The sequence below is a fragment of the Callionymus lyra genome, chromosome 10, assembly GCF_982586985.1.
Source record: "Callionymus lyra chromosome 10, fCalLyr1.hap1.1, whole genome shotgun sequence".
Classification (NCBI taxonomy): domain Eukaryota; kingdom Metazoa; phylum Chordata; class Actinopteri; order Syngnathiformes; family Callionymidae; genus Callionymus; species Callionymus lyra.
In genome coordinates this window covers 20,864,239-20,886,813 of record NC_141827.1, presented here as the reverse complement: position 1 = coordinate 20,886,813, position 22,575 = coordinate 20,864,239, and the positions used below count along the sequence as shown (strand labels likewise).

At 39.7% G+C, this 22,575-nt stretch overlaps 2 protein-coding genes across 4 annotated transcripts; both read left to right on the top strand.

The window, feature by feature from the left end:
• Positions 1-1,387: 1,387 nt before the first annotated feature.
• Positions 1,388-8,425, top strand: vamp3 (vesicle-associated membrane protein 3 (cellubrevin)). The gene is made up of 5 exons (XM_087801506.1): positions 1,388-1,507; positions 4,143-4,221; positions 6,551-6,709; positions 6,804-6,855; positions 7,228-8,425. Coding segments are annotated over exons 1-5 (309 nt in total). The 5' UTR covers positions 1,388-1,505; the 3' UTR covers positions 7,245-8,425.
• Positions 8,426-9,248: 823 nt separating this feature from the next.
• On the top strand, positions 9,249-22,200 carry per3 (period circadian clock 3). 3 transcript variants are annotated; one of them, XM_087801501.1, is made up of 21 exons: positions 9,249-9,386; positions 12,922-13,315; positions 14,630-14,790; positions 14,878-14,996; positions 15,250-15,448; positions 15,566-15,617; positions 16,300-16,448; positions 16,531-16,609; positions 16,685-16,791; positions 16,981-17,137; positions 17,207-17,315; positions 17,398-17,526; positions 17,593-17,686; positions 17,749-17,860; positions 17,937-18,313; positions 18,388-18,639; positions 18,717-19,579; positions 20,336-20,528; positions 20,595-20,775; positions 20,850-21,000; positions 21,175-22,200. In XM_087801501.1, the coding sequence occupies exons 2-21, from the start codon at positions 13,053-13,055 to the stop codon at positions 21,289-21,291; spliced, it is 3,864 nt and encodes a 1,287-aa protein (XP_087657627.1). In that variant the 5' UTR covers positions 9,249-9,386; positions 12,922-13,052; the 3' UTR covers positions 21,292-22,200. The 3 variants fall into 3 exon arrangements, with proteins under 3 accessions (XP_087657627.1, XP_087657628.1, XP_087657626.1); XM_087801502.1 differs by having other exon boundaries at positions 17,398-17,686; positions 17,937-18,076; positions 18,149-18,313; XM_087801500.1 differs by having other exon boundaries at positions 17,398-17,686.
• The last annotated feature ends 375 nt before the right edge of the window (positions 22,201-22,575 follow it).

Genomic DNA, 22,575 nt, shown 5'->3' with positions numbered 1-22,575 from the left:
CTCAGCTGAGGTTGCTTGCTTTGTAAATACAGCAGATTGCCCAACCAAATGCTTTTCTTTACGTTTACATTTTTTTTCTCTGCCTTGTATACTTTTGCACTTAGTGATACTGAAGTTTTGAGCTGATTTCCAAACATTTATATTATATTTTATAATATTATATATTATTAATCTAATTTCATTCTTCTCCTACCTTCTCTGAGCCCCCCCAAGATACACCTGGCAGCACCATAACCACTGGCCTGAATTTAAAGTTCTCCTAGTAAAACGCACGTTAGTCATTTCCTTACTATTAAGAGCAAAGCCTTTACGATCACTAACCATATATAAAAACTTAGTGGGCTCTGTTAAATGAATACACTGTCATGTGAATCCTCGTTCTCCTAACACAAGCCGACAGGGGGCGCTCATATACTAAAGGCTTGGTGATATGTTAGAAGGGTCATGTAGGCATTTTGAAGACCTTGTGTCTGCAAATATAGCTTCCCAGTTGATAAATAAAAACGTGGTTAATGTATTTTATTTTAATTTGTATTCATTTTGTATGCATATGCCTATTTATGACATGTATTTTATTTCAATCTGATTTATTGTATTTATTTTATTAATTTATTTATTCTTTTTATTTCATTCGTTTTATTTCATTTTTATATTCTGTAATACCAACACAACCAATTTCTTTGTTGTATTTACAACGCTGGCAATAAAACTATTCTAATTTAGACAATATCTTTTTTGTGAAAAACTAAGCTATGGAAGAAAAAAAAATACATTCCTTTTTTAAAAAATGAATTACTACTGTATGTAAACAATTGAACATTTTTTAAATATCCGTAAATAAATTATTTCAAGGAGTTTGAATAAAGTATATCAAGGATTGAATAAAAAAATGTAATCCTTCATTTAACCCGTTAAAACATCTACTTAAGATTACACTTAAGAGTATTCTACAGTACAGTTGTATGTATGTACTGTTTTCGATCATAACGGTTCGTCTTGCCAGTCAGTCCAGTGTCACATGCTGGTCACGTTGTTATTCAGTTACCATCAACCAAAGATTAGACTAATACAATTATGTGTAACAGGGGGTTGCATTCAGTTTTTAAAAACCTATGAACGCCTCACATATATTTTAATTAACCATGTGCTTGTGAAAAATAATCAATTCGGATAAAGTACTTTAATGCTGCCTTCAAGTACTTCCTGAAAATGTTGTAGTATTCGAAACTTCATTTGAAAAACTTGTGTGATGTCATTAAAGTAATAATGATAGTCTCCAAACAATTTATTTCATAAATAGGCTTTATTTATTAGTGTTAACTGTATCTTTGCTCCGCTTTTCCTGACTTAAAATCGCCCATTTCACCCTTTCACGGGCAACTTAACCAACATCCCATGAACGCACCACGAGCTACGGTAACAGTTACTGGCTGACACTTGAGCGTTAACGTTAGCCTGCACACAAGTAACATCCGGCATCTGTTCAGGGAAACTTTCCAATCAATATGTAAGTATATCCCCCGCATTGGCTTTTATCTTTAAATTCAATTTAGTTTTTAAAACGTCATCGGGTCACCGGGGATGTTTATTGAATGTGGGTCACTACAACGCCCAAAACTTTGCCGTTAGCATTCAACAAGTGTTAGCGCACAGCAGCTAAACTAGCAACTTTCCATGTTAACTTTTTGTTTAGCCAATGAGTTGAACTATCGTTGTTGACTCTACAGGTTTCACTAAAGCAACTTTAAGCTCTGTCACGTCACTATTGTTTTGGCCTGAGCCTTTATCCAGTTTCTGCGTTTGACTTTTTGTTGCTAACTAGCTCAATAAAAAGTAAATAGCTAGTCCAGTTCTGTTGGCGTTATTATGACGTCATTAGATCGATTGTTTTGGTCTGTTGTATTCATTTAATTTGGTTATGGTTTAAAAAGTAAAGCGTACACCATTACTTGTAAAGTTTTGTCGTAAACACACACTTCCTTGAACTTTTAACTTAAAATGTAAAAACTATCCAGTAGTGTTTAACGATATCAAACGTCAGCATATTTACCAGAAACAAATACACTGTTGGTCACACAGTATTCGCCAAGATGCACAAAGTAATGGTGAGATACAAACAAGTGTCAAACATGTTCAGATGAATACATGGCTTATGAAAACACTGGCTACTGGGAGTGGTTGTATGGTAAGTTGGAATGGATGTGGTTCATGTCTGTCAATGACTGATCACCTTACAGCTGTTGATATCTTCAATGTGTTCTTGGTAAATAAATATACAGGAGTTTTCCTATCCCACACTCACAAATTATTAACTTTTCTTCAGATGTCTATAGTACATCAAGATAATGCGTTTAACTAGCTGCTAGAAATACCTGTAGAATGTCCCAGTCCATTTTGATATTATGACTGTAACATCTCCTAGGTGTTGAGTTCTTAAATTTAAGGAAACATTCATTATTTATTCTGTATAGTATTGTAGGTTTCTGTGAAATAAACATGGTTTAAGTGACCAGAGCGTGTGCACGTGAAGGCTCACGTCCACACTATCACTTGCAATGGCATGAACAAATATAGCAACACTTAGAAACACGTTGTTGTTTCGGAAACATTCTGTTTGGAACCAAGCAACAGCTTGAGAATCCAGAGAAATTAATATAAGTTGTTGTTTTTAATTTCGCTTTGACATTTAAGTAATTATATCACCCAGTAAATAATTGTAATAGTCCTATTGATTAATTAGGATCGTTATGGGATGCATTCTTACTTCTCCACTTGATGTTGTTTTTTTTAAACCAACTGAGCATGTATATAGAGATGAGCAGATTAGATTACTATAAAAGGAAAAAAATCAACAATATTTTAATTGCTTAAGTGCCATAAAATGTTTTGACAGCTATTAAGCCAAAGGCAACACCAGAACAAATGTATTATCATCAATATTTCAAAATGCATAAGCTTACTGTGGCACTGACTTCTTATTGATTGGTCACAAATGCAACCCAGATGGTCACATGGGCATCACTGTAATGTCAGGCTGGTCACAGTTGTGTAAAAAGCATAGCTGTCCATTTTCTCTTCTCATCCTTTTGACTTAAGTATTTTTAACTATCCAAACACGCCATACAAGTGGTGGCACATAGATGAGTGAGTTGTTTATTCCTTTTTTTTGTGGTAGAATAAAAGGTGAATCGTTTTATAAAGAAATGCAGAAGTTCATTCACAATACGAAGATGCTTCCCTAGCTTACAAGATTTAAAAATGGATGAACCGGATTTGATCTGAAGTGGACTAACTGGATTACATATGTTAAGAAAAGAATACACACCCTATAACACAAACCAGAAGAGCTATAAAAAGTTGTTTTTAATAATATTATTATCCATCTAGTGTTTTCCTAATGACTTTAAGAATAAGATAAGTCCCTCTCTTAAACTCGTTCTTGAGAGATAAAGTCCTGGCTATCTTCTATCATCTTACACTTGTGATATTCAAATTTCCAAACAAAAACATTGCTCAGTATTTGCAATGTCCTCCGGAAGCGTTTCATCATGGATTGTTCTAAAGGAAGTAAACCTCTTGCACATATCCAGTGACCATTTTGAAAGCCTCACTGACTATAATTATTTGTTCGGTTTTAAATGGAGTGAAGTCACTGTACAAATGTGATTATATTAAAGCTGATCATGGGGATGTAAAAACTGATTTACACCTGCAGGCACTATTAAAAAAAAAAAAGCGTGTCAATATATCAAAGCAATTTCAATCAAAGGAGTATTGTTGTTTTTTTTAACGCCTTAATTCTTTGTTGTTTTGAACCCTTTAATGTGGACCATCTACTGGAATTGTATAAATGTATTTGTTATCCTAAATTTCCCTTTATCCACAAAAAGGCAACACTTGGACTGAATATAATTTATGTAAACAACTATAACATTTAAAACATGTATGTAAGGTAAGGTAAGGTAAACTTTATTGATCCCTCAGGAGGTCTCCTTAGGGAAATTGTTTATCATGTATGACTGGGTTTATAGTGAAAGCCTATTTTTTTTTTTTTTCAAAAATTCATTTAATATAGAGTATCAAAACAGTCCCCCACGAGCATGTAAGGGATGTCTCTCATGTAATACGTTTCCTTCTTCCAGGTCGGCTCCTGCTCCAGATGGTTCCGCTGCTGCGTCAAGCAACAGACGCCTGCAGCAGACCCAGGCCCAGGTGGATGAGGTAAGACCAGAACCCTGACCCATATTTGCCATAATGTTCTTGTGATGATTAATGTGTTGCTTAGGCGTAATTGTCAATCATCAAGTGGCCAAGAAAAACAAGAAAATGAGGCTAAAAGAAAAAAGGCTTATCCATATCATAAAATATAATATCTTCAGACGTTTTTATTTGTTTAGGCTTTTCCTTGATTTTCTGGAACTCCTGTTGTGTTATCAGTTTTATCTTGACCTTTAAAATATATACTTTATTGAATATTGTTTTGATTGTTTAAGCGCTTTGTGACCCTGGCTTGGAAAAGCGCTCTACAAATAAAAATTACTTACTTACTTACTTACTTTATAAATAGAAGGGATTATTTTGTGTGTATTGCTTTATGTTCCAAGTCCAATTTTTATTATTCGTTTGTGTCTACGTTAACATTTGTCATTATAAACATGAGCTGGAAACATGGACAAATTGTGTTTTTTTTTTTTTTTTTTAAATGAACAACGTAAGTTGGGTATTCCCTGCTTTGAGGAGTTGAGGTTGCACTGTGGAGGGACACACCGTTGTTGCATTATTGGAAAACATTTTTTGTTGTACTTGAACATAAGTGTTAGCTACATTTAAACAAACAGGGGCATATTTCATATTTCAAAGGAACACGTAGGAATCCAGACTTTTCCCCGGTCCTTACCTTTACTCTTACATTTAAAGAGCAACTAATGTTAAACCAAACTCTCCTGACTAGCATGTTTCAAATGTTGAAGTCTTCCTCTCCAAGTTGCAGCAAGTCTCTTATCATGACAATGTTTTGAAATTATTATTTTAAAAATGAGAGGTTACGATAACGGAACCCATAATAACGCAACAATGGGAACCTGTTTCTTTCTTTATACACAAGTCCCTTGTAGGTGGAGACTTCTAGAATTGATGCTGTCTGACAAACCTTGACGCTTGACCAATCACAGCAGAGTGGGTGTGGTTATGGTAGATTCTATTTTAGCCCCAGAAAAACCGTGCGTTTTCAGAAGACAGGGCTTAAGCGCATTTGTAATGTAAATATTTAAATGAAAAGAGAGTTTTGTACAAACACATACTGATGATTCAATAGAGTCCAACATCTATTTAAGACGCACTTAAATCAACACATTAGTTGTCCTTTAAAAAATACTTGATCAAAAAGTTAAATAAAACTATCTCTCACAATAAATGGTACCTTCTTTTACTACATTTTTGCTTTACTGATCGTCCATCATGTTTACTGTCTCCTTTAACACAGACTCGTGTCACAGCCATAATGAGGGCGGGTCATGCTTCTGAATGACTTCAGCCACTCTGATGAATCATTTCTCATTGGCTTATTTAACAACAGTTTCTCCCTTCTTGATCTCAAAAACCATGATCTCCGTCCGTCACTTGTAGCCTGGTTAAGGTTTGCCACTCCTCCGCGGAAGTTAAACCAGCGTGTGTTGCATCGGGGCTCCAATTGGCTGCTGCACATTACATAATGGAAGGTTATGTAAGGTTTGCATGGGCCTACACACGCTCCACCCTGCTGCACTGTCTGAAGGGAGGAACGGCGTTTCTAGATCACTGGAACATATTGTTTATGTCTTTCGATGTAGTTTCAAATATTGATTCCTTGAAAAAAAAAAAAAAAACTGCGCTTTAGACGGAAGTGTATCATGTTGTGCTCTTCTGTCACATCCACACGTGTCGCACAATGTGATCCGTCATTCCAGGAATTAGATGATGAGTAACAAAATCTTAACCCGTGTACTAGGAGTCAGATTTGTACATCAAAGCAGAGAAGCAAAGTGACTTCATTGTCTTGTGACTCATTTGTGAAATGATCAGTTTAAATATATAATGTAGTATGGTGAATAGTTTTCATCTTTGGATTCTTCACAATTTTGAACAATTATTTATCAAGGTAGAAACTGTAAAATTAAATTTGTGTATAGAAAAATATAATTTAAAGAAAAGCCCTCTGTAGTTAGAAGTAGCTAGTAGTTGCTGGATTCATAGAAATTACATGTTTAAATTCTTGATTTTTGTAAAATGATGCCTGAAAGTCAACTGTTGCAGATTGAGATTGGAATAACGTGTTGTGATAGTGTTTTGTGCTTTTTGTAAATGTTTTAGTTTTTTGTTGTCAAGTTTGAGTCTATTATAAAGACCAAAAGGTAATTCCATGGTAGAGAGATGGATGTGTAGGAAAAGAACAGGCCTTTATTTCCATGTATGAGCATGAAGATGAAGTCAGTGATGTTGCTCATTTGACTCGCTCTTTAATGCTAATATGAACTTGAATCTCAAACAATCAGTCGTGTGTCTTTGTGACCAGGTGGTGGACATCATGCGTGTAAACGTGGACAAGGTGCTGGAACGTGATCAAAAACTGTCTGAACTGGATGACAGAGCAGACGCACTGCAGGCTGGAGCCTCCCAGTTTGAGACCAGCGCCGCCAAGCTGAAGAGGAAATACTGGTGGAAGAACTGCAAGGTGCCCAGAAACATCACTTGATAATTCATCAAAATAAACCATGTTTTCGTAGCAGTTGTGTCTTACGTTACATTGCTCTGACTTGTGCTTACAGATGTGGGCCATCCTGATAGCTGTCCTTGTGATCATTGTGATCATTATTATAAGTAAGTGACCAATTGACTGTTAGCTTTGCAATGCACATTTCCCTCTTCTAAAAGATAAAGCAGCTTGTTACGAACACGAGATAAACAACTATTGTTTGAAGGACACAAACATTATAAGAAACCGTATTAGATTTTTATAATACTGTCTCCAAATGCTGTGCAGATGAAGGCTCTGCAACTCAATTATCTTGTCAAGTTATTTTCTCATGCACATGCATTCCAGATTAGAGATGGACAAGGAATATTTGGGGATTTCATACTACAGAGTATGGCCTTTTCTTAACGATGCACTGTGCAGTTTGTGGTATATTGAAGTGCATGGTTGTTATGTTACCAGTTGTTCCTAAAGACTCTCCTTTTCATCTTTTCAAGTCTGGAGTCAACAGTAAAACATCACTGAAGAAGAAGAGAAGTGGGGCGCTCTGCAGGAGGTCACCTGATCACTGGACCCACCACATGTATTCCCTTTCTGAAGCTGAAGTTCTTATTCCTTGTTCTGGGGTGTGTAATTCTGTGTGCCTAAGTGACGTTTTCTAAGGCGTGCCTTTTTACAAATTTTGTCAAATCCACTCATCAGAGCTGACACCTGTCGATCAACAGGTCCTCAGAAGTAACTGAAAACACTCCAAGATCTAAACAAGATAAAATGTATTTGATTATTTGAACTTTTGAAAATGTTCCAATGATTTTCTTCACCTACTGACCTTTGGATTTATGACCCTTAATTTAGATGATATCAGATGCAAATTCAAACACACTGCCAAACAACCCCAAGACAAGAGACTAATGTAAACCTTCATCCTATTTAATTTTTATTTTTAATGAATAGCCATTATGTGTGCCAAGCCAAGAGATGCGATTGAAGATACAGTGACACCTTTGTTTTATTTTCTCTGTGTGCACTGTAACAAGCAGCTCAGTAATGTATGTTGTTGTTCTTGCACAAAAATAAGACTTCATGTTTGCTTCTTCTTTTGTCTTTTTTAAATATTAATAATGGATATTTTCCTCTTACAACTTCTTAACTGGCTCACATTCGGATTTGGGTTCCCTTGTTAAGTACAGCTAACATTTAGACAAGTGCCTACAACTTGTGTACACGCCAAGTAAATGTCATTCATTATCTGTTTCGTGACATTTTCAGTACATGAGTTCAAAATTATCAAACTTGCAAATCAATGCTGAGGATTCCGTTGCCTTTAGATTGTACCTGGTGGCTGCTAAATTTAATTTGATCATTTGTTGGTTAAAGACAATTTGGTCTTTCAGAGATACAACACTAACACAAGATAGTTTGCCTTCTCAACTTTGTATTTCAATTGCCCTTTTTCCCACACTTTTTGCCTTTCATTAGACCAGGACAAAATGTATATAGGGTTTTCCCAAATGTGTTTTTGATGGTCATTTTGGCCATCAAATAAAATATTTGACTTTTTATCACAGGTGTATATCTTCAGCTACTTGCTACACCAAATGTGCGGTTGTCAATAACTTAGGTCTGGATGATGTCTACAATGTAATGAGTGTTTGGAAATAAGTGCCTGTTGCTTGAATAAAATGTATAACGGAAGTTCTGAAGTTGTTGTTGTTTTTCATTTATTAACCTCCTTGTCTACCTTCCTCTTCTCCCGTCTCTCCTTTTTATTATTTGCCAAACCATCTAGCTTCCCTAACCCGTCTCAAAATGTACTATAAAGGTTCTCTTTCGCTCTTGCTCCTTCTCCTCTGTCTGAGATCATCATGTCCGCCCTGGTCTTCACCTCCCCTGATCGCTTTCCATCCTCCTCTCCAACTCTAATAAGACATTTAAACGCTGAGCGACAGAACATGTGGAATGGAAATGTTGATGCAGCATTTCATTAACATATCAAAATAAATATTGTGTGAAGCAGCAAATGCCAAAAATGGACCTTTAAACTTCTTTTTTTTTAATACACAACACAGAAATGAATCTTCACTCATTTACTCAATGTGTCTTTGTTTGTTGACAACTTGTAACCTTTTGGCAAACTAGAAATAAACAATTGATTTTTGTTAAATTATATTTTTAGCTTGTAAGACGAAGAAAAAGTTTTATATTTTATTTGTTTCTTGTTAACTTGTGCAAAAGACAGATAAAAAGCTGCTCTATAAATGCACCATACATTATTTTAAAGGGACCTGCCTGTCTTGACGTATGAAGGTCGCTACTGCGCATGCCCGATACCCACGCGTCTTGAGTAATGTACACGTGAAGCGACGGCGCGCCGTTGACAGATCACGATTCGTTCACGCCCACCGCCGATCACCGAAAGCCAATCAGAGCCGACATGCAAATGAGGCAATTTCGGAACCAATCAGCGCGCAGCAGGCGGAGTGAATTCGCACCGGCCTCACGTTGCACAAATGTGTCAAGCGCCTGCGAGTGTACGGCGGCTTAGCTGCGTGACTGAGCTATCGCTCAATATATATACACACTTTCTCTACGTCTTTTAAAAAATATATATAAAACCCGCTTTCTGTGAAGATCGGACACCGTTGTCGTCTTTAAGGTAAATATTCACACCACAAAAAATCTTCCTTTGGTTGGTTTGATTCGGCTAACTGGCTAAGCTAGTTCACCAGCTCGCCCGGTGTTTCGAAAACAGATCGTAAATAATACTATAAAAGAGTTGATCTAATGTACTTTTACTTCTTTAAATTCACGACTCAGTGTAGTGTTCGGTTTTCAAAGTAGTCCTGTGGATGTGAGCGGTAGAGATGTCTGCCTTCGATACAAGTGGCGTCGCCTGGCGTCTCTTTAAGGCACAAACATGTGGTTAACTTCTGCAAATCTCTTCTTTTTTTTTTTTACCCTTTATCTAAATGTAACGTCATATTATTTGACTTCAACACAAACCTCTGCTAATGTTTGCATGACGTGGAAGTGACGTCACGTTAATCTGCCCATGACAGAATGTCCCTCTTGTTTTTTTGTTGTAATTGAGCATTTTGGGAAGGAATTGAATTGATTTCTATCCAGTCAACTTTTTAGGATTTTTTTTTAAATTTTTTTAAACTTTTCTTCACTAGCCAATGGACTTTAAAAGTCATCCCAGTAAGATGACTGGTTTTTCCTTCGGTCACTCGGTTCATGTGTGGTGGGGGTGATGGTGGTGGTGGGTTGGATTCCGTGAAAGAAGTGTCAGGTTTGTTTATTTACTAGGATCACGCTGGAGTTGTAGTTTGTTTTTCCTTAATAGTCCTTATCTACCTGTAAATAACTGTTGTCATTTCTTGTTTGCATTATTATGTTAAGCCACAGTGATCACTGCTGATTTTAGAAGTGACCTATTTAAAGGTGAACATTTGCTGCTTTTAAATGCCTGGAGTACTTTCAATATTAAAAACTGGATCATAAATGCATATTCTTTTGTCGCTCTGACTCATCTCTGTCTATGAAATACAAGTGTGATGAACTTTTGAAATATTTGACACCGTCTGGTTTTAACCTGTTGAGATGGTCGTAGTATTTGCTTCGTTTCCTTTTTAGAATTCTTCCTTGTTGGAACTTTCCTTTCAATAGTATCATCCTTGTTTTACTTTAGGAACTCTGAACAGGGTCTTTTAAAGGAGTTATTCAAACAAAAATTAGACACATTCTCTTTTGGTAATCCTCCTAACTGGCTAAAATAACATTTCAAAGTTCATGTTTTTGTTATTGACCTTATGTTAGACCGACCTCATCGTATCGATGACGCTTCTTTCAGCTCTTAAGCAATACTGTAGTGAAACGTGTGTACACTTCAGACTGAACATTTGGATTATGTAATAGTGCTGCGCAGACCTGATGAACGAAGCAGGATATTTTTATTGGCTCTTGTGTGTTGAGTGACAACCTGTTCCTCTGTTTGGATTTTTTTTACTCTTCAGATTCAGTTTCTTCCCGACAGAAAAGCAATACTTACTTAGTTTTCTTTGACAAAGCCCTTAAAGATTAATGACGATTCATGATCAGTTCAGATTGAGATAGTTTCTCAGAGTTAAATTACGTTAAAAGATGTGATTCACTTTAAAACCGATGCATAGTAAAGTCTTCTGTTGTGTTGCTAGCTGCTAAATTTGGCTCTTAAATTACAAATGCTTGTCTGTTACAAAGAATCTTCATTATTGACATACACCTGTATGCTAAAGAGGTTTACTTTGTCTTTCATTCTTTTGCAACAGTGATACTGTGGCCTTTTAACAACAGTTTCTATTAAAGATAATATATAAGTAACTTTAAATTGTAATTGGACTGGTATATTGAAAGTTTTTTTTTTAACTTACTCATTTGTTTGTGTTCAGTAAAAAAATAATGTAGGTTGAAGCAAAACTGAAATAACCAAAATTTTAAAATCCTTCAGAGTCTAAGTTTAAATTTAAACATGGCTTTCCAGTAATTGTATTTTTTTCGATTATTGAGGTTAATAATGCATTCTATTTCAGAGTGAAAGTCTTTACAGTTACTTGGGACTTGAGGAATTTTATTAGTGAATTATTTAAGTATTGTTGATTATTTCATTTGTTGATTATTTTTTTTTTTTTTTGTATGTATATAATTGTATTATATCCTTTCAACTGTCTACTTCATGTTTTGTCATGTCATCGTGGCTCTGAGAGGACTACAATTTCATGACAATAAAGGAACTGGAACCTGAACTTGAATACAATAAATTCATAAAGCCAAAAGCCGTAGCATAAAATCAACACAATAAAACATGGCAATAACATTTTAAAAAATGAAGAGAGGTTATGGGCTTTGTTAACAGGTGAGTTTTGGACAATCGTGTTACTCGTACTGCATTTCCTGAATGTTTTTCCATCGCACTAAAGAGAGGTAAAAGCAGCCCCCTCCTGCAAATGACAGCTAGGGTTTGAACTCCATGAGTTCACTAGGTTCATGTTGGGTTGGGGGGGATGGTAAGCCTTAGCTCAACAAATGTATGTCACACTTGTGTTCAGAAAGATCAAGTTATAGCTTCCTGTTTAAATATGGATGAATTTGTATTTTTTTCTTTGACTCTCCTTTAGTTTATTATATTCCTTGACATGCAAACATTAATGTAGGCTTCTGTTCATCTTAGACTTGTAAATTATTTAAATTGACTTTTTTTTTCTAAGACTTGATTTCCAATTTTCGTTCTCATTAAAAATGAATATGTACACAAGATCATTTGTTGCAAGTTTGACTCTGCAGTCATTTGATATACATATATTTCGAATTTAATGTGCTTTAATATGTATGGAGTCATTTATTGACACAAATGCAGATTTGATAATATGCCACTCATCATGTTCCCTTTCATTTAAGAGCGATGTTTATCAATTTAGTGCCATTTCTTGCTCCACAAATCAGTGTTAAAGTAGAACCCATTAGTGCAAAATATATCTACTAGGATCAATAATCATAGCTATTAATACTAAAACGTAATACATTTTCATTCAAACATTTTTCTGTACCGCCTTTTCCATTTGGTTCCGCATGTTGTTGAGAAAGATTATGCTTTTCATTGGAAAGAAAAAAGTGTTTACCTTTTGAAGCCGTGTTCAAACAGTCCCTCCCCTACATTCCTAACCTTTCAATAACATGTTCCACTTAGGGCCCCTGACACCAGCTAACATATGTACGTCTCTTGGTGGGTCCACAGACTGAACTGCGTAAAGGGGGTAGACCTTGATTGGGTGGGTTCTTGCTGCTAGACTAAGACTAGTTCTTTACTTCCACCACCCATGGGTACTATGTATGTGTGTGTATATAGCTTTTTGTAGTTCTTCTCAATCATCAACAACATATTTTAGATTTGATATGTACAAGTGTCGGACTTGGCTACCTAGTATATGCCTAGCTTTCCCAAAAGCCGTTTGCGTCTTCATATAAAGTGAGCTCCTTGGCGTAGGTATGCCCTGTTGTAATGCTTTTTTATTTTTCGATTCGTCTATTATTCCCTTTCACAAACCTAACTATTATCTGGAGATCAACTGTATGTCATACGTTCACTTAACAAAGACATGTTTGTTTTTTTGTTTAACGTCTAATCTCTGGATTTCCCTTTTGTTTACCTGCAGTGCCTGACGCGCGCTTGCATTGAGCCTTCGGTGCTGAAGGATTAAGCTCCTATGAATGTCCACATGGAACCTTCTCCTCTGGCTGAATATATGAAGACCCCAGCGGATCATTCTAGTCAAAGTTTCTATTGATGTGTGACCAAAGTGTGGATATGCCTGGCAGTGATGGAGGCCTGGACAGGGAGGATGCGGTGGCATCTGCCATAGATGTAGGGAAGGCCCAGGAACTGTTGGCGCAGGACAACGGAGGGTTGATGGCCGAGCATCTCGGAGCAGAGGACATTGGTGAAGCGGGGCAGGAAGATGAAGATATGACCAGTGGGTCTAATGACCTCTCTTCATCAAATCGCAGCCCCAGTAGTGCAATGGGCTCCACCTCCAACTCTTCTAAGAGGTATGTAACTCGATATAATAATTTAACTTGTTTTGTTAGAACTAAATGAAGGTCTACACCTCGGTCGTAAGAATCTCTCACCATTCGTGGTTTAAAAATGTTTAGGTCAATGGTCGGATAGCTCGGTAAGACATGAAGAGTATTCCAAAATAAATGTAACTTTGCTTAACAATTGTATATTGATACACGTGTTGTATTGTGTGTTTACAAATGATTGAAAAGGAAAATTATGCGTTCCATTTGTGATATCAATAATACTTAAGACTTGTTAAAATATACTCCCTTCTGGTAAGCTAAAGCTGGAAACTCAAACAAAACCGACAAAATTGGGCTTTGGATTGATTTTAATAAACCGCAGCATGAAAATCCGCATAATGTCTCAAATAATCCAGTCATGCAGATTTAAAATACAACAATAATCTGACGGATGAATTGCACGACATATCAATCCTTCTGCCTAAACTTGTTGCCAAATCAAATGTAGGCATTTAATTTATTTTGTGTCAAACTTGAAACTTAGTGTAGAATTGTACACAATTAAGAATGATTGTTAGTAATTTACTCACTTATTTTCTTCTAGTTTTTGGGTTATTTGCATGTTTTATGAACCAAGAATAATTCTCAATGCCAAACATTGGTTTGAATTTTGCTCTAATATTTTGGTAAAAAGAAAAATTGTGGCATTTGGGAAAATTTAACCAGACTGTGGCGCTCCACACTGAGAAAGACATAGGAAATGACAAACAGCAGGAGGGTTTTGTTGACGGTTGACGGTTGTTGTCGGCAGAGCCTGTACCTTTTTAAGAAAAGTGTGTTTGTACTTTTACTTGGCTTTACAGCCTCTTCACGTTTTTTTCTGATGAATGAAAAGTTTAATAAAGTAATTATAGTTGCTCCACAGAGATCTGAAATAATGCTTTTGTTGTTACACATGTGTGCATTTATAGCTACAGTAGCAGCAGATTGAAAATGTTTAGAAATATAATGGCCTGATTTAAAAGTATACTTAAGAGCAACTGCTCAAACAATCACATAATCACCATAAAACGGTGACAATGTGCATGCTATCAACTCTGCTTATTTTAATCGGAATGTGGTTTAAAATAATCTGCTTTTATGGATACATGGTTTCTCATGCTTCCACCCTTATTGTTTTTCCAACACCTTTTTTCAATCTCACATTTGTTCAATTCCTTTTAGTCTGGTATGATTTATAGCAATTGTATCAATCATCATAAATCGTGTCATGAGCATTATACGTGGAGAGTTTTTCGACCATGAACTCAACGGCTCGCCTGTTGTCATGCTTCGCAGCAGTGTGACTGCAGATGGGGGCAAAGGGCGAGCACACAAAGAGGTGATGAACGCTGTTGCCGAGATGAAGAAGAGGATTCCATCTGAAAAACGCAGCAGAAGCAAAGCAAGCACAGTGGAGGCGTTGCATTATGCTCTCAACTGTGTCAAACAAGTGCAAGGTAATCGCCAAACCTTCCATCCAGCACCACAAACAAATGATGGTTTCAAATATATTTTTTATGAAATTGTTTCTGTTTCCTTTGCAGCCAACAGCGAGTACTACAAACTGCTGATGCAAAATGGCCAGGAAGAGCGCAGGGATGCCACCGTGTGTACCCTCAATGAGCTGGAGGGGGCGACATCCGAACATGCTCTCAAAAACACGGTAAAGACTCGCACAGATTTTGATTGGCCGACCCAGCCATAAATGTGAATCGCTAAAGAAATAAAGATGGCTGCTATCTGTTTAATGTTAAGATGATGATGATGCACCACTAGAATACTTCATAGACACATGAACATGGTACCGCCATTTTTGCCTTACCTTTGGTCGGGTGTGTGAGCGTATGTATATTTGTGGGTGTGTGTGTGACTTGGCATGCTTGTGTGTGTGCAAATGTCTCCATGTCTGTGTTTAGGACTCCTTCGTGGTGGTCTTCTCCCTCTCGACTGGCCGTGTGCTGTATGCCTCCGAGCAAGCATCCAGCATCCTGTGCTGCAAGAGGAAGTTCCTGGAGTCGGCCAAGTTCGTGGAGCTGCTGTTCCATCAAGACGTGAACGTCTTCTACACGCATACAGCACAGCCGCACCTGCCGCCTTGGAGCAACTCTTACAAAGGTTTGTCTTTTTTTTTTTGGTCTCCAACCATGTGCTGCTCCACTAAATTATACTTTGATATTATGTTGACTCGTATGATGGCATAATTGTAAAACATGGCACATTTTGTCTCTGCAGCTGGAGTTCTCTTTGACAGTGCCCAGGTGAAGTCGTTCTTCTGCAGAATAAGGTGAGTCTTTGTTGACTTCCATCATTAGATGTGAAAAGGGCTGCAGGTTTATTTATATAATTCTAGCAAAGTGCTCTTGCATATCAGATTAGACCTAGGTGCCACAGATGGGCACTTGAACTTAATTTATCTTGTCCTTCAGCGTTTGACCTTATGTAAAATACTCAGCTTTTCAGTCATCCTTTAGCTGATTCTGAAGTGGGTTTTTTTTTTAAAAGGGAGAAAACAAAAATCGGCTAAATAATTGTGCTTACTTAAATTATTTTTTTAACCATTTTTGTTATTAATCTTTGCATTAATCTTTTGCATTATTATTATTGTTTTTTGTCAGATTTAAAACCCATTTTGAGGTTTTTCAGATAGCTATTTTTATTAGTCCTATTTTCTTCCAATAATATATGTATTTTAAACCCAGGGTTCATTATTATTTTTGTTACTAAATGGACACATTACTTGACCGCTTATATATAAAAAACGTTTTATATATTTGACATAGACTTTCTGTAGGTCATATCCTTACTTTGGCTCTTTTAGGCCTTCATTTTTTGCTTTTTTTATGAAGTGGCTGAGATGATGACATGGAGCTCTCACTTAGAAGTAATTTTAAAATAATCAACTGTCATTGGTGTTGTGTTGTCAAGTCTGTTTACTGATTGTCACGGTGTTAATGTTTTTTTCTCAGGGGTGGAAAAGACAGGGAGGGTGAGATGCGTTACAACCCATTTCGAATCACTCCCTACCTGCTGAAGGTGCAGGGTAGAGGGAATTCGGGTGAAGAGGAAGAGCCGTGCTGCTTGGCCCTCGCAGAACGCATAATTTCTGGATATGAAGGTATATGACATTGTGATTGATTAAATGTGTCTTTTCTGAACCAAACTCCACAATCTTAAAATTGCTTTTCAATGTCCTGTAGCTCCTCGCATTCCCATGGACAAGCGTATCTTTACCACCACACACTCGCCCGGCTCTGTGTTCCTGGAGGTTGATGACAGGTTGGCACAAACCGACCTAAATTAAACCTCTTTTATTGAGAAAATATTAATTGACGTTACTTCCCTTACCTCCAGGGCTGTGCCATTGTTGGGGTACCTGCCTCAGGATCTCATCGGGACATCCCTCCTGACCTCGATTCACCCAGAGGACCGTCCTCTCATGCTGTCCATGCATCGAAAAGGTGAAACCTGTTTGGGTCTTTTTTGTATTACATCACCTACATGAGTGCAAGTTATTTTTAAACAATTATTTTTTAATCATACGCCTTGTTATAAGAATGAGTGCTTCAGTAATTCACTAACAAGTTGTTTCAAATATATATGTATACTTGCTACAAAGTTATAACTTGCATGTCATTGTGCCACTGCAGTGTTGAAGTATGCTGGCCAGGCTCCGTTCGAACACTCTCCTGTACGTTTGCGCTGTCAAAACGGAGACTACATCACCCTGGACACCAGCTGGTCAAGCTTCATCAACCCCTGGAGTCGCAAAGTAGCGTTCATTATTGGACGCCACAAAGTCAGGACGTAAGGAAGTCTCGTGGTAATTGCAAATGTATTCATCCGCTTTAACCTGAATTCTTGCCGGGTTTCCAGGAGCCCTCTGAACGAGGATGTGTTCGCCGCCTGCAGCAGGACAGATTTCAATGTCACCTTTGAAGAAATAAAAGATTTGCAAGCCAAGATCTACAAGCTCTTCTTGCAGGTATTTGAGGACTTCGTCTAAATTGTTTTTAAACCTCTGATATTGTGTGATGTTAACACTAAATTGGTGTTGTCTCTCTCAGCCGGTTCATAACAATGGTTCCAGTGGTTACGGGAGTTTGGGGAGCAACGGCTCTCACGAGCACTACATCAGTGTGGCGTCTTCTAGCGACAGCAATGGAAACCTCTGGGAGGAGTCGCACCGCGAACCAGTAAGGCAGCCGTTTCAAAGATATTTTTCTGCAGATGTTCCTCACACCGATGTTTGGCTTCTGCAGCAAATGACAGCTGGTGGGAACCGAGTTAGGAATTGGGGACAACGTCAGTATCTGGACTCTGGTCATAAGATCGCTCTTCTTGGGAAACCCACAGGTAACACGACACATGTCGCCTCTTTTATCCTCTCGTTACAATCTCCAACTTGAATCTTCCAGGTCTTCTGCCCCCCATGTTGTCAAACCCAGACCGCCAAGATGCCGAAGACGGCCGGAAACAAACACACATTCCCTCTTACCAGCAGATCAACTGTGTGGACAACATTATCAAGTATGTTTCGAGCTCCTCATGAGATCATCAACCGTCTTCACTTCCATCAGAGAGTTAGAGTTCTTTTTGTGTGCAGGTATTTGGATGGTTGTACTGGTCCAGTACTCAAAAGAAAGAGTAAATCTCAATCCCTGGCAACGTCTTCTTCCTCGTCCTCTACCTCAGAAGACGACAAACCTGCCGAGGCCGCTGATGTGACTCAGATCAGCTCCGATGGTGAGCAAAGTCATTTTTCTTTTCAAGTTAAAAACTTGAGAGGAGTTTCTCTAACACTCTTGTGGTGTGCAGCAGTGGCGCAGGAGAGCGAGGCGTCGGTCACACCTAGTGCTGCAGCTGTCGTCGGGGCACCTCTGACAGACATCACCCTTTCCAACAAGGCCATGAGCGTCGTGTCCGTGACCAGTCAGTGTTCTTACAGCAGCACCATTGTTCACGTGCCTCAGCCGGAATCCGGTACCTAAAACTGTTTTGGATTGTAATCTCTGGTCAACAAAATTATTAATTTTCTTCATGTCCGCCCATAACAGAGGCCACCGCCCTGGAGGATGCTCCGATGGGCAGTGAACCTGCCGATCCTGCCCCCCCTCCCAGCCGCCCCGCCCCAAGTCCGGCCACGGAGGAGCGGAGGTTTGTGGGTCTCACCAAGGAGGTTCTGTCGGCGCACACACAAAAGGAAGAGCAAGAGTATGTGGATCGATTCCGGCATCGGATCTTCCAGAGCCCCTACAGTTCCTATCTGCAACTGGACAACAGCTCCATGGATCGTTCTCACCACCCAGGTATGTTTGGTGGGAGTTGTTGTTGATGGGGGAGGTTGTATTTGTATGTTAAACACGTTGCCTTCATGTTACCACAGGTGACTATCTCCGTCCAATAAGTGCCGGTGGATGGAACCGCTCACGAAGAACCAAGCAAAGACCCCGACGCTCTAAACCTCAGGGCTCCTCAGACAGCTATGCCTCCCCATCTGGTCTCCCTCACCGTGTCCCCAATTCCTCCTGGCCTTCTTCAGAGTCCTCCCAGCCCCAAATGCACTACAACCAGGTGCCCCCCCTTCAAGCACCTTTCTTCCCCATGATGGCGACCCAGCCGGTCCCAGAGCAACCGCCCCGGACCCATCCGCTGCCCGGACCTCCACCGCCCATGGTGATGCAGCCGCTGCCCGACCAAACCCAGCTGACCTACAACTTCAACGCCATGCAGCCAAATCTGAATCCACTTAATATGCAACAAATCCAGATGGAACCTGTTCAGAATATTCTGAATTTTCCGAACTTTCAACCCATCAGCCCAGTCCAAAATATCAACCCTTACATGACACCCGTTATGGCTGTCATCCTTCCCAACTACCCCAGCTTTCCTCCTGGATACCCCACTCTGTACCCCACGGCCACTCCTTCCATGATGCCCCAGGCACCCATCTCTGTGGGAGGTTTTGCCCCCCACATTAACCAGATCCCCCAAGTCCAGTTTCAAGCCCAGCAGGTCCCTCATGCTCAGTCGCTGCCAGGGCCGTTGCTCATTTCGCCTCGACCCAGCTCCTCAGTCGGCGAGGAGGAGGAGGAGACGGCCGGGCCCCGCGCCCTATTTTCCAGCTCCAGATCCAGTTCTCCACTGCAACTTAACCTGCTCCAGGAGGAGCTGCCAAAACCCAGTGAGTGGCTGAGCAGCACCGGGCACAACCACGCAGAGAGCCTGCACGAACATCATGCCAATGAGGTGAGTCTGATGTCTTGTTGAACAAACACAGATTTCGAGATTCCTTTGCTGATAATGCAGCGTGTTTTTGAAATGTAAGGCACACTTAAATTTCCTTCCAAAACGACACTGGGCCTCATCTATTAATAATTCAATAACTTGCTGACCTTACTTTACAGGACACTCAAAAATCTGTCAAAATATTTTAGTAAGTAAGTAATTTTTATTTGTATAGCGCTTTTCCAGACCAGGGTCACAAAGCGCTTAAACAATCAAAACAATATTCAATAAAGTATATACTTTAAAGATCAAGATAAAACTGATAACACAACAGAAGTTCCAGAAAATCAAGGAAAAGCCTGAACAAATAGAAACGTCTTAAGATGTTTCTTAAAGGAGTCAGTAGATCCATCAAGCGCAAAGAGAGAGGAAGATTGTTCCAAAGTATAAGAGCAACAGCCTGAAAAGATTTCTCCCCTCTGGTCCTGAACCGTGTGCGTGGAACCATAAGTACGACTTTTGTGAACTACGAAGTGGCATCATGTGTAGTATAACTCTACTATATTTATTATTACACCTCAATTTTTGGTAGTATTACTGAGGATTCATAGTGTTTCCCTGTGAGGCTTCGTAGGATTTTTCTGCGAGGCTTCGTATTAATACTCAAATAAGGTTTTGTAGTATAGTTGGTGTGCTTTATGATGGCCATGAAAATACAGTAGCTCAACTGGTGTAGCGGTCCGACTCCAGCTTAAACTTCAGGTGAACCTTTTTCAGATCGACACACCGAGCGACTCCGGCAACCATGATAACCAGTCCACCTCCAGTGAGCTGCTTCACATGCTGCTGCAGGAGGACGCCAGGTCAGGGACCGGCTCCAACGCATCAGGATCCGGCTCGGGGGAGTCCGGAGGATCTCTCGGCTCAGGGTCGGGATCCGGTTCTAACGGAACCTCTACCTCGCACACCGGTGAGTGTAAGAACACGTCGTGAGGTGCAGCAGGAGACTGACGTTGAGGACCCGCTCGCTTCACAGGGAGCAGCAACAGCAGCAAGTACTTTGCCAGCAACGACTCTTCCGACACGTCGCGTAAAGCCCGTAAAGAAACGCCAGCAGAGCACCAACACAACTTTGACAATCAGGTGGAGAACTCTTTATGGAACATGATCCAGCACACCTCCGAGCGGGTCATGATGACCTACCAGATCCACACCAGGTGAGAACTCCAGTCTCTCGTGGTGAGTCCAGTTCACCCTCGCGTGTGTTAACATGTTCTGTCCGGCCCAACAGGGACCAGAATGATGTCTTGGCTGACGACCGGGAGAAGCTGAGGGCGCTTCAGCCCCTCCAGCCCTGGTTCACTCAGGAGCAGAAGAAGGAACTCGCTGATGTCCATCCGTGGATCAAGAAACGCACCATTCCTGAAGAGATAGACACACAGGTTGGTCAGAATAAGAATATTCTTTCAAAGATGTGAATGTAAGGACGAACAGTGAAAGTTTATTTTAAATAAAGATTTATTTTAAATGCTTTGGTAATTGAATGATATCCAGGATCCCATCAATGGAGGCAGTCGTGTTGTTGAAGGTTAAATATCCATCGTTTGTGTCTTCAGGGTTGTGTGAGCTGCCTCGCAGGTGTCGGGATCACACAGTCCAGCGTTGTGCCGGACAGCTCGAACCTCCAGGACAGCCTCCTGCAGGACTCACTCGGACCTCTAGTGGACACATGAGTAACTCCTCTACAGCACTTCACCGCTGACGGGCACATCAGAAACCCCTTGAACTCCAGACACTCCTCTCAATGAGTCGGGGGGCCGAGGCAGAGGGAAGCTCCAACTTATCTTGATATATAAAATCAATCGGGAGAGATTATAAAGTTTGGGAAGCCTTTTAAAATTAACCAGCATTTTCTGAATCACCGGAACATTTTACGGCGACCACTTGCTGCTGCTCACGGTCGCGATTGTCTTCGGATCACTGCCCCTGAAGCACGAGCACAATGTACAAACACCTGGTGTGTTGAGGGGGGGAACAGACAGAGCTGGCCCGGCATCGCAAAAGTGACACGTCTCCACGGGAGGGGTTGGGGGGGGGCACCTGTACAGCGGCACCGTCAGTGACGCGTGCCTGTCAGGAGGGTTGATCAACTGTTAATAATGTTCAGTCTTGTAAATGTGTCGTGGCCCCGAGTGTAATCTCTTATTCCATAGATTAAATTTATCGTTTGGTGACTCACGATGGCGGATCAGTCGTATCATGTGACCCACTTTGACCACCCGAGCGTTCTTCTCTTCACCGCGTCCCCGTCCCCAGAACCTTCACAAGCCGGGGTTCACACGAGCGAGTGTGTGAGATTAATTAAAGAGATGGTTGTCTGTGTTTGTTGTGCAAATGAGACAAACTGCTTTATTGTTGTAAATCTGTAAATGTCGCTTCACTTTTGCATTCGTGTGTGAGTCCATGGAACGCTGCTTCTTTCAAACAGTCGCTCAGCAGAGCCGGGTTTTCTACCATTTTTAGATGACAGTATACGACGGCGTCATGTATTTTATAGAAGTTGTACACTAAGGTGTTGTACAAGCCATTCGTCATGAATTCAGGGATTGTCACAGAGAAATGAATAAATCAATTATGAAATATTTTTTGACTCATAAATGATGGACTTTGACGAAGATGTTCATGCGTTTGTCCTCATCCATCAGTTTGTTGCTGATTTAAAGCTTTATCATCTTTGGTTTTCTTCTCCTTTTGGGTCGAACACGTCTGACACAGACCAGTGTAATCATTTCAAATGCTGCCTCCTGATACAACATCTTTATCTACAGTCACTTCCTGACAGGATCTGATAAACTCCTCGGGTTCTTCCTCAAGACTCTGATCCTTGTGCCACTTCAGCTCCATCTTCATGTTGGAAAGCAGGGAAGGTAAGTCTGAGGTGGAAGTTTGGTCCAAGTAACTTTGAATCATGATCTAGTTTGCAGAATATACTTATGGATTTCAAATATATTAATCCT